Source organism: Zingiber officinale, chromosome 2B (assembly GCF_018446385.1).
Source record: "Zingiber officinale cultivar Zhangliang chromosome 2B, Zo_v1.1, whole genome shotgun sequence".
Taxonomy (NCBI): domain Eukaryota; kingdom Viridiplantae; phylum Streptophyta; class Magnoliopsida; order Zingiberales; family Zingiberaceae; genus Zingiber; species Zingiber officinale.
Window position 1 is genome coordinate 38018215 of NC_055989.1, and position 12557 is coordinate 38030771.

General features: G+C 34.7%; 1 protein-coding gene across 1 annotated transcript; it reads right to left on the reverse strand.

Moving 5' to 3' along the window:
• Positions 1 to 1397: 1397 nt before the first annotated feature.
• On the reverse strand, positions 1398 to 9472 carry LOC122045595 (CDPK-related kinase 1-like). The gene is made up of 11 exons (XM_042605876.1): positions 8738 to 9472; positions 4974 to 5104; positions 4080 to 4121; positions 3850 to 3958; positions 3601 to 3679; positions 3217 to 3513; positions 3027 to 3139; positions 2594 to 2701; positions 2451 to 2513; positions 2192 to 2359; positions 1398 to 2057 (listed from the first exon to the last, which is right to left on the reverse strand). Exons 1-11 carry the CDS (start codon positions 9218 to 9220, stop codon positions 1920 to 1922), a joined length of 1731 nt encoding a protein of 576 aa, XP_042461810.1. The 5' UTR covers positions 9221 to 9472; the 3' UTR covers positions 1398 to 1919.
• Positions 9473 to 12557: the final 3085 nt, after the last annotated feature.

The following is a 12557-nucleotide window of genomic DNA, read 5'->3' on the forward strand; positions in this document are numbered from 1 at the left end:
GGCAGAAAGAGAAAAAACACAAGAGTGATCTCCGCGTCGAATTTTATGAATTCAAAACTATGCTCTGATACCATTGTTGGTTCAGATAACATGAAATACAATCGAAAAACAAATTGTAAATGAGAGCTTTCCCTACCTCTTCATCTCCTGTAACGCCCAACACCATGGGGCACTTTCCCTACTATTAAAAAGCCTAGAGCAGAAGCTCCCTTGTTCTCCAAATCAAGTTACAAAGATGAAAGTGGAGTTGAAGTAATTATGGATGAACATTATGATGAAGAAAGTGATTTTGATCAGAAATTAGATCACATTAAAGAAGTTTAATAAATCCTAGCAGACTATAGGATTTTTTTTTTTTAAGAGTAAACAGTTACATTGTATCTTTAGTTTTGTATTATTTACAAATTAACTTATAGTCACTAGTACATTTTCCTTGTACCTCTTGTTTCCCCATCTCCATGTTTAAGAATTAAAACATGTATATGTTCATGGGAATTTATTTATTGAACTCTTTCTTTGGCGTTGTAATTTCATCATCCTTCAATATTTCCTCTTTATCATCATTGATCTCCTAGCTAGTACATTGTTGGTAATTAAAGAATATTTTATTTATATATTTTTATTTATTTATTATCATTCTATAGCATATATTTTGTTGTATATATTGTAAATAGTTAGAAATTTTGTTGCATATGCAATATCAAAAACATTCAAATATTTCTTGCAACTCTAGATTTGATATAATAAAAGTTTTACACCTTAATTAACCAAGGAAATATTACAATTTATATCTAAAATTCTCAAATTAATAAAAGGAAAATAATGAAAATATATAATTTAACTAAGATAAAAAAAGTATTTCTAACTCTAATATTTTGTTATATTATAACTCCTTTCACTAAATGAAATTATATTATAACTCATTTGACTTAAATGAAGCTGATGGAAAACTAATAAATTAAAGAAAAGGCTAAAACAAAACCACATATTGTGTATCGAGTTACTTCTTATTTTTTAAAAAATGTAATTTTCAGTTAAACGAGTTTGATATAATTTAAAAATATATATATAGTTAAGGTTTTTCTAAGCTTCTTTAGCTCAAGTGTTTTTTAATTATATTTTGTATCAACCTCTTACCATCCGACTAGTCCTAACGTAGACATTCCGGCCCAACATTTTTCCTATCAAGTAAATCTAAGAAGCATGACAATTCTTTACATGCATCTATACATCACCATAAATTCGATCACCACAAGTGTGTCTTATGTAGGAATTGAATGCTCACTGCTTGGGAGAATTGTCAAGTCTCTTGCCACCCCACCATTATTTAAATATATATGAATAGATAAAACAAAAGACAGCTCCATAAAGCCTTTATTCTATTTTATGTACTATAGTAGAACCAAGATAAAAGCTTTATTGTCTGATGAATAGATAAATAAAGACAACTCAATAAAAAGTGGTGCAACAATGGAGCTCCATCTTATGTAGCATTATAGCGAACACAAGCTGCAAGGATAACCTCAATACTAATGTACACTTGCAGCCAAGAGAAATACCACAAGGCTGCTTAATTGTTCAGAATATATCTCATCACAGGTTAAGGGAGTAAACATCTTATTGAGCACAAACAGAGTAGTACAGGTTGGTAAACTCCATTTGCAGGCCTCCATTTCATCACCCTCCTATATTTGCTATGCTCATCTGTACATCCAACCACTGGAATGGTGAATCAAAACCATTATTTATAAGAGGAAGATTTTGGCTGTGTTATCATGCCCGCTGAAACCTTTGGTTGGCTTGCCCACTCAATGATCATGTTTCAGGAATTGAATAGATTATTTGGTTCTTCTCTTAACTTGTTACTCAACCGTCTGATGAGAGCATCTATCACAATGCTTGACAGAGGCAAAGTTTCACTAGGCCTTCAGAATTGTGCGCGAAGAAACACCATGAAGAAGTTTAACAAATCCTAGTAGACTCAGTTTTCCATCAGAATGTCTTATCCAATCCTGGAGAACAACATGAACTGGAACTGATGGGCCGAGACCAAGCTCCTGCAGCACTTGATCATTAGGTTCCGCAAAGTTGCAGAATGATAAAATAGTTGAATTTAATGAATAATAAGTTATGTAAACTTTAAATGTGGCTAGTAGATTTAGTACGGTTCTTTTGGTACTTAATGACATACAGATGCAAGTTCGTCAATCATGATGGGCCTGTTCCCATCTTTCTCGAAGAATTCATAGGCTTGACGAGCATGCTGCTCCCAGGTATCCAATGCTTCCATCTGATGCACACTTATTGCTGCAGCAGCAAATTCCTCAAAGTCCAACTTTGTGTATTGGAGGGAACTTACCTAAATTCCAAGAGAGCTAAAGTTGATTATGTCTCAAACTTTATCAGTCAAATCTTTGTTAAGATAATCAGAGTTATCGGAAAAGGATTACCATGTTAACGAAATCAAGGACCTTTGCATCTTTCATTGCCTCTGTTGAATTTTTTAACAAAGCCTGAAAGAAGAAAAATTCTGAAGTCATGTGATTAACACAAATGGGGAGAAGTCGTGATTGCGACCAAACCATCAACTAACCGTCTTTAAGTTTTGGAGGGAGATATAACCATTCTTGCTTGGATTTAACATAGCAAACTGCTCTCTAAGGTAATAGAGTTGATTTACTGTCAAGGTCTTGGCAAGAGCCTGTCACATAAAGAAACAGACTTGTAACATCACCATAGTTTGATGCATTTGATCATTATACACTTTTATTCCTTAAATTCTGTGATAAGATAGATTGATCCTTTGTTCAGGGTTATAAGTTTACAGATGTCTCAGTCTGTAACTATCTTCTTAAAGCAGTAAATCTGTCTCTTGACCCTTGCAGGTCGATGCTGGATTAGTCCTTTTGGATTGAATATAACGCCCGCCCACATGCATATATAGAGATTTAAGGAGGAAACATTCTCATAAATTCAAGGTACTGTGCAAAATTTTCTACTTTCTCAAATAGGAATAGAAAGCATACCCTTAATGCTGATTTCCTTAGAGAAGATGAACATATGTAAGCTTTTATAAGCTTAAAGACTATAATATCCAGAGGAATCTTAATCTTTTCAGGATTCTGCAGCCAAGGATGACCTGATATCAGTTGTTTTTAGTTATTACCAGCTCATACACTTTTTTTTTAAAACAAATCAACATAATGAGAAACATACAAAGAGCTTGTGTAGCAGTCATTCTCTTTCGATAATCCTTATTCAGCAATTTCTTGACAAAGTCTTTGGATTGAGATGATAGAGATGGCCACGGAGCTTCTTCGAAGCTTGGCTCAGCTTTTAGAACAGCTCGAAATATACCTGACTCTGTGCGTGCCCAAAAAGGGCGGCTACCACAGAGCAAAATATATGCAATTACGCCGATACTCCACATGTCTGCCTCAGTTCCATACGAACGGTGAAGAACTTCGGGCGCAACATAATATGCACTTCCAACGATATCATTCAATCTCTCATCTTCAGTGAAGATGACAGGTTTAAGTTACAAAATTATAACAAAACGCATTTGATAACTACAAGTTAGAACAATGTTATGAAACGAACCTGGCTTTACAAAGTCTGACAAACCAAAATCTATGGCCTTTAAGGTAGACATCTCATCCCCTGAAGTAAAAAGAAAATTCTGTTGCAATACAACAGAAGCACGAGTTATAAGACATTTAAACCTTAACCCTGAGATGATCTCAGACATAAAAATTTAAATTTCAGTAATAACAAATTGACTGTGATTCTTCTAGAACAGAATTTGTAACATCACGACTTTCGACAATTTAAGTTTAAAGAGACAACTACCTCTGGCTTGAGATCTCGATGAACAACACCTTGAAGGTGACAAAAGGACACGGCACTCAGAATTTGAACTATTACAGTTTTTGCTTCTTCTTCTGAATACTTCCCACCCCTTAAAATTTTTTAAAAATTAAAGTTACTACTCAGTCATTTAGTTCAAGCCATGAGAAGGGGTTTTCAAATAAGAATATGTAGAAAGCTAATCAGAAATACAATTTTGAATATGCAAGTACCTTGACAGAATCCTTTCCAATAATTCACCACCTTTGCATAACCTGTCGAAAAGAAGTATTATGTAAGGTAGTAGTGTCTGAGTTTAATCAATAGAAATTCTCAGTTGTTAGATAATGATCTGCATGTCATAGCTGAATGTATGCTTCTAAGGATGATTGTAAGCCATATGATAACTATCTATAAATTACAGATGGGAAATTTAGTGAATTTTCAAAAACTATTTTATATAACTATATTATGACTAATTTGTAAAATAAAACATGATAGGTTTGCATAAACAATGATTGATGTGAAGAATGAAAACCTCTTCAATTGTTTAAAGAATAAATCAGTTGTTCAAGAGATGACCTAAAGGTACATGAGAAAAGGAATACAAAATCCATTTTCTCTGAGTATATTTTATTCTATTTTACTATCTTTAAGAGTTTAATTTTTATGAGACTTCATAACTCAAATTTGAAGACATGCATTTGTGCATCAATAGTACCTTATTCATCCTATTGCCCTGTAAAGTGGTTACTGAAGTGTTTCATTAATCAATCAATAGCTAATTCAAGCATTCTGAATTGGTGGCACTAAAATCATAAATCTGCCTGATTTTAGTTTTCAATTCCATGATTTCCATTAAAGATCCAGTTTGGAGATGAAAATGCTGATTTATTATTTCCAAGAAAGGTTCACTTTTATTATGATGAATAAATGCAAGCTATTTTAATGTATGGCAATTGAATTAGCATTAATTGGATGAAGAAGAGAACTTCAGAAGTTAGAACAAAATGGAGTTGTCTACATGTATTTTTCATGTAATAATATCATATTAATCTCCAAAAAGACCATTGCCAGAAGAATAGAGTTGTGAAGGATCTAGAGTGCCTTAAAGTGGTATAACTTACTCCATTGCGATATACACATTATCTTCATCCTCGTAAGCATCATAAAAATGTACTACATTCTTATGCCCTGTTAGAGAACTTAATATTCTCACTTCTCTATGCACATCTTCAATAGCTATAGCAGTTGTCATCTGCAAAGTATTTCCATAAAGACTAGTTAAGAGGATACTTTTGTTTTGTACTGAACTACTAATACACATCAATTAAGTATTGTGAAATAACTCAGCTTTGAAATCTTAGTAAATGAGATAAAACATAGATAACCAAGAAAACATAGTAAGTCCAATAGTTGGAACATAAATCATGAGAAAAGAAGACATAACTTAATCGAAGATAACATTAACAATCATTGGAGCACTCCTAATGCTACAGTGTAGCTGTCACAAGATTGAGTCATTGTTGATTCAAATCTAAGATCATGACTTTTCCTTGTGGCTCTTTTAGCGTAGATCATTGATATAGGAAGAGTGGATAGAATGACTATGGTTCATGCTAAGGCTGCGTTGGAAAACTATGTGCATGCCCATTCCGTTATGTTCTAGGACTAGCCCTTAAGAGTTGTCTTACACATAAGCATACAAGAATCATGGTCAATGGACTGAATTGATGGAGTGCACCCTATCTGCTTGATGGTTGACATCATGGTTCGTGGACTAAAGCGACAGTGATAACTAAGTGGTAGAAGGTGGTGGGTTAGGCAAGAGAGGATGGTGTTGGTAATGCCTTGATGAAGTGAGGCTTTCATCTGGACAGAAAAGCACTAATGGCAGTTGGTGAATATGGATTGTGAAAACAGCAACATAAGGTTCTTACAAGCACCTACATCTAGCAAACAATGTTGGCAATCGTGGGGTGTATGTGATTGGCACTGAAGAAAGTTGATCTATCATATTGGATTTAGAGAAAAATTGGAGGTGGTGTTAGGTGACAACTAGTTTTAAAGGTATAGGATGAAAGCTCTGTAGAGAGAGGCAAAAAATCTCAATAAGGATGCACGCCTCAATTGGAGATTCTGTAGAGGAAAAGAATTTTCAACAAAAAATTTATTGATGATTGAAAACTGACAAATCCCTCAAACAATAGCCCTAAGCCTCATATGTAGGTTTTATATCTCAAAATAGCATAAATCAAATATAAATTATGACCTAGACAGAACACATCAATTATATTTTAAGAACTAAAACAAAATAGATAAATGAGCTCCATCATTCTTGAAATATCATATTTTAGTGTGTGCATGAGAATTGAGAAGCAAATCAAATGGGATAGAATTGGAAGGTTCAGCAATCAAATGAAAGCATCAATTTCATATTATGACAAGCTCACTCAATTTTATTTTTTAAATTTGTATAACTAGTGTAAATATCCTTGTGCTACATCCATTTCTCTCTCAAAGAAAAATATTAATCTTATCCCTAGAATCTACTGCAAAAATAATGATAATAATAATATCGTAGTTGTTCCATTCCTTACATTTAACAAAAATATAAAAAAAATCCATGAGATATTTCTTGATTTATTAACTTTCTACCTCATTGTTCTTCGTTTGGCTAGTAATATCTTCTCTAATTTTCATTACCTTAATGTTTAATCTTGCTTTGCCAAAAATGATGCTAGAGCACTAGAATGGCTCTAAGAGATATAGTTGTAAGTGCTAATTGGAAAACCTTGAAGCTAGATTTGGCAATATTGAAAATACACATAAGATCATAAAAGTAAGATTAGACACATTGGGTTTCCATGAAGAATGTAGATAAATTAGTTGATAAATTGATTGAAGAAGATAAGAAATATGAGAAAAAGATGATTTCAAAAGAAATTGAAACATTATAAAAACAAATAAAGTCAACCATGACATGATAGGGAGGTAAATGAATAAAAAAAATTGAGCAATGACTTGTCTACTTTTCAATTTAACAATTATGAGAGATCTGAAGAGCTGTTGATGAAGACAAAGATGAAGACCGAGTTAAGGCCAAGCAAACTAAGGATGGGAATTAAGCTAACAGCATGGAACATTTTAGATCTTCTTGATGATTCATTATACATCAATGGAGGTTACATGGGTTAGAGATAAAAAGATGAAGGAAGCACTTAATAGGTTGATTGAAGAAGCCAATACAAAGGCTGCAATTGACTCAAATTTGGATAAGAGCAAGTCATATAGCCCAGTCATCCTAATTCAGGCCTTAGATGGGCTTAGTTAGTCGCTTAACTCTTATTTTTATATAGTGGGAATAATTTTACTATGTTGGTCCTAATTTTACCTTTATTTGGATTGTAATGATGACTTAAGCCCAAATTAGTTAAGTAGTTTGCTTAGGCCTTTTCTAAATGAGCATTAGGCCTTTTAGGTTTTTATGTCACCCTCTAGTTATAAATAGGGGGTGGAAACTACACATGCATTTAAGGTTGTTTTCAATCTAAAAGTATTGTGAGGCTCTCACTTGTCGGTTCTTTCATTGAATTAGAACTTATCTAGGCAATCCATGTAACATTCATCTAAATTATCAACCTAAATATCTTAGGTTGTGGCGTCTTCTGTCTCATATACTTAAGTTCATGCTTTGCTAAGCATTGGGTTGATGTTTTATCATCCATATTATTCATTTAATCCTTTTTTATTTCTATCTTCAATTTGTTATGGATTCAAGAGACATTATTCTCATCGAGTGCATGTCAATTGCATCCCTATATTAGGCAAATGATTGTATTTAGTCTTGTATAAAGTACAATGGAGAGGATGTGGTAGCGAGGAGTTGTTCGTAGTCGGTATTTATTTGCACGATTTAGCCTGTACATCAAATGGTGTAATATAGCTGAGGACAATGACTCCAATGATTCATTTCTTAGTGGATGTATAGGTATGGAATGGATATACTGGAGATTCATTATTGATGATAGATTTATAATTGGTAACTAAATGATGATAACTAAAATTATATTAACTTGTAATAGAAAAATAATGATAATCTAGAGTAACGATAGTAACTCTAAATGTCGATAAATAATTGAAAGAAAAGGAACAAAAATAGTTTATTACATATATAGATATATTTAAACATTAAATAACTAACATGAGAATTTAAAGGTATAATATAAAATTTAAAGTTTCCTAATTTTTTTAACATCTTAATTAAGATTAAATTAATGTACATTTTTCTTGATTACCACTTAGCAAATTTGTGTTTATTTTCTGTTTTCCTTGGCCTTTAGTTTTGTAGGCAAAGCCATCATTTTAATATCATAGTTAGTTTCAACTAGTACAAAGAGTTGCTCAAAAATCTCCAACTGTTGATTCCTTTGGCTTTATTTCGTTGTATTTCGATTCTCTTAATATGATCTTTTTCTGTATACGATTTTGTTGTGTTTGTAAAAAAAAGAAAGATACATGCTAGTTTTCCTATTATCACAACTATCACCAAATGGGTTACCTCCGAAGGGTGACACCAGATCTCCATATGCGGTATCACCTTCACTGTGAGATTAGATGATTGAGTCACACAGTTGGCATCCCCAGTCTATGTTTTCTTCAACTATTAGTGCATATCACATCATGCAATTAGGATGTGGTGTAGATTGTAGAACAAATATCACAAATAGGATAAATCTGAAGAATAAATCCCAGCTATAAACGGGAATTCTTTTAAATATTTCGGTAATTGACTGTGAAAGCTAAACAATGAAGTCATGCAAGTAACAAAAATGGTGGAAAGGAAGCAAATGTTGTGAAAACAAAGAACTCTGTAGGGAAAGAGATGAACCTTTGTTTTGGGTATAACCTTGACTGCCACCTCTTCTCCTTTCGTGTCTCCCTTCTTCACCTTGGCAGCACATGTATACCCAAAATGCCCACGCCCAATCTCCTCTGCAAGTTCAAATTTTGAGAAGAACTGCTTGGAGAATCCGAAGTTCTTGTCCAATCCCACTTCCACCTCGCTGCCCTCAGGGATCGACGCCTCGTTCGGCTTCCCCGGGCCGTGCCGACGAGCGAGGAGAGCCCTGATGTGCTTCGCAGGCGACGGAGGAGGGAAGGGCCGCTTGAGAAATCTCAGCGGCGTTCTCCCATTGAGGTTGGCAGGCGAGTTCTTGTACGAGCCTAGAAGAGGGCTTGGGCTGCAGAAGGGGAACTTGCCTTGCTTCGGGGTTCGCGGAATCGGTGTGGGCTGCCCAATGTTAGGCGCCGGCAGGTCCTCTTCTTCCTGGAATTCAAGGTTCGGGACATGCTTTCCATGGCAGATTCCCATGGAGACCAAAATAATCAAAAATTCAAGAATGTGAAGAACCAGACGCGCGATAGGTAGGAAGACAAGCAGAAAAGATTAAGAAAGAAGTAAGAAAAGAATCAAACTTGCGAAAGGAAGGGGAAAAGGAGAGAAAACAACAGCAAAGCTCCACTTTTTAGAGTAGAGAGAGGAAAAGGAGGAAGCTTTGGTACAGGAAGACGCAAAGCGAAGAACAAAGGATCAAAGCGAGAAACAGTGGCCGAGCATTGCAAATCCTTGTATAATGTAGTTGACGCGTCAACAATATGTATGTGGCAAAAGGTGAAACCCTCGCCCTCAGGGCCCCCGTCGTACCCTGTCTAGGGTCATCACGAGGGAGATAAATCACGGTAGCTCGGTGGCAAGTACACAGTGAGCCGAGACTTTTTTGCACAGGGATAGGGAATAAATCCCCGTTGCCCTGCGGACTCGAACCCATGTTCTCAGTGGCAAACTTCCACGCCTTTACCAGCCGAGATAACCCCGTGAGGCGTCAACAATGTGTATGTGTGTGTGTGTGAGAGAGAGAGAGAGAGGGGGAGGGGAAGGAATCCTTGCTTTTGCTTTTTGCAGCTCTTGGCCGATGATGGATGGAAATAACGCCATATCTCACATTTGAGTTTTCTTCTGTGCCTCACTCACAGCCTGTCCTTTTTCAGCCACCCAAAATAAAAAACTGTTTTTTTTTTTAAATTTTCCCTTTGCATTGTATTTCCTTGTTGATATCTGTGATTGAGCATTCATGCAAGTTTGACTCGATTGCTGGATTGCCATTGTGTGCCTAACTCGAATAGTATAAAATGTTCCATGATTCATCCACTGAGATCATATTCCTGAAGAATATATTCTGAAACAGCAGGATAAGATAGAGAGAGGCCAATTCTGATTCTTCTTCTAGTAGAGATTAAAAACTTTTCCCCCTCCCTGCTAAAACAGAATCGTTTTGACTAATGACAACTAATTCTTGTCTGGAATCTGAACATGTGGTCCCATGAGCAGCAATTAAAAAAAAAAAAAAGGTTATGAACACTTCTTGTGAACTGTGATCCTGCACAAGGTTGGTTGAGACTTGACACTCATTTATGTCAATGTACCTTTCCCTGGTGCAGTTTGGGGAGTTCATGGAAACATGTAAATACTATCGTGTTGAGCTGCATCAGACATCTCATTGAAGGTATCCCAACTCCCTCAGGACAGCTCAGATTACACGAGGATCCATGTGGCATTGCAAAACTGCAGACTAACCTGGTTGATCAATAGTAGAAGCAATTTGATGATGATTATCAGTTTGTTGTATCAGTTTTCAGAAGTTTGCCTATGCATCAGGAAGTGCACCATGACTCTTCAAGTTCACTTATTAGTAAGATGAGGTAGCGGAAACTATTGAATTGTTGATTTGAATCATAGAATATTAGAAAATAGACAATCTAAAACTCGTCGTCTTTAAAAAAAAAAGAGTGACAGAAATATTATTAATCAAAAACTATTCCAAAAATAACTAAGCCGGTGTTTTAACTAGTTTTAAAATCTCAAAAACGAAAATAACCTAAATTATAAAGTAGTCCAAAAATAATAAAGGTTAAATTCTTCTAGACTTCTAAAAATACTTTAAACGATATTTTATTTAATATAAAAATTAATTGTTTATGGACTAAAATTCGTCGCTAAATGTAGATTTTCATAATAAACTTCGATTTGATATATTATAAGTCTCGTAATCCAACCCAAGTCAAGAGTTATGATCTCTCAAAACTTATTCGTATGTGAACGTTGATCAAAACGATCCCAAAGCTCTAGGATTTGCTATTCTGCATGGGGTCATTTTGAAACTGAAGAGTCTAACGAAGACGGAGAGTGATCATCCTTCCAGATATAGCTCCTTAGACGCTTAATAAACCTTTTCCAAAAGTAAATCGATTTATTGGCACACCCATAACTAGTCACCCAACTAACTTAAATAGCTCCCTCAAAGCCACATGCATCATTAAAGTCAGCAGTTGGTCCTCACTCAGTTTAGTTGAGAATGAATTGGTGTGCTACTGTAGTTGCATCAACTGTCATTGCATCTCCAACAAGGTGTCGACCACCTCTTTCAGTTCATCAGCCAGTGGTTTGAGGCATTTCGGTGCGTTTGCCCCCGTTACACTTCTGTCAGCCAGTGACTCTGCAGGACAGCTTTAAGATATTGGGCATGGCCTCTTCACCTTGTTTACCTTCACATTTCCCCCACTTTTGATTCACCTTTGACCATATTGTGATAGCTTTCTTCCATGTATTATCTTGCTGAAGGAGATGATGTCTTCATAAGGTTAAAAGAAACTGGGGACGGCAAATCTTGTCACAGCCTGTGAAACCTTATGCAACCTAACGCCACAATGAATATTGATGCTTAGACACGATCGAGACACTAATTTTATATGAATTTGTTGGAGCATTATGGAGCTGACCCAATGGAGTGAGGATTGGAACATATTTTATATATATATATATATATATATATATATATATATATATATATAAAAGATTGCAGGGATGATGACACTATCTGTGTCCTTATATGAAAGAAGTTTTATATCACATAATCTAGGACAGACTTTGAGGGACGTCTAAAATAAGCATAATCACATTTTTGATATAACGAAATAAGCTTTACAAGTAGATCACTAAAAGGAGAACAACGATTAACGATCAAAATTTTGATCGCTAAGTTAAGGTCGCAAAGTTTAGCGATTGAAATTTTCGGTGGTAATAATTTTGGTCGCCAACGTCTTTTTGTGATGGAAATGTGTTTCCATAGGTAGTTAACTACAAAATTTAATTTATATTGTTAATATTTAACGACGGAATTAAAGTTCCGTTGCTAAATGATGTGACCAAATTTAACATTCGTCACTAATATTAGCGATGAAAATAAATTTATAAGTTTTCCATTACTGAAATAAATTTTTCATCACTAATTTAACAATGAAATATTATTTTTTTCATCATTAAATTGGCAACAGAATTTATTTTTATCGCTAATTTATGATAATTTAGTAATGAAAATAAATTCCATCACTAATTTTCAGTAAAATTTTTACAGAACCCCTCCTATTTGAGAGATTTCACTTTATTTGCACAATACATCAATACAATACATTCACATTCAACAATGCATCTCTAACACAAACATTCATATTCAACACTATCAAATTACAATACATTAACATTCCCAAGCACAATCAAATCCAATTATAAATCACACTGATAGATCCAAATACATCCACAGTCACAATAAAAACACATTCACGATACATACATGGTTAAAAACAATATGATT

Coding starts and splice junctions, on each gene's coding strand:
- LOC122045595 (XM_042605876.1), bottom strand. CDS start 9,220: ATGGGAATCTGCCATGGAAAGCATGTCCCGAACCTTGAATTCCAGGAA. Junction 3,514..3,600: donor GTCAGACTTTGTAAAGCCAG/GTTCGTTTCATA, acceptor TCTTCACTGAAG/ATGAGAGATTGAATGATATC. Junction 2,058..2,191: donor TGATTGACGAACTTGCATCT/GTATGTCATTAA, acceptor CAAGTGCTGCAG/GAGCTTGGTCTCGGCCCATC.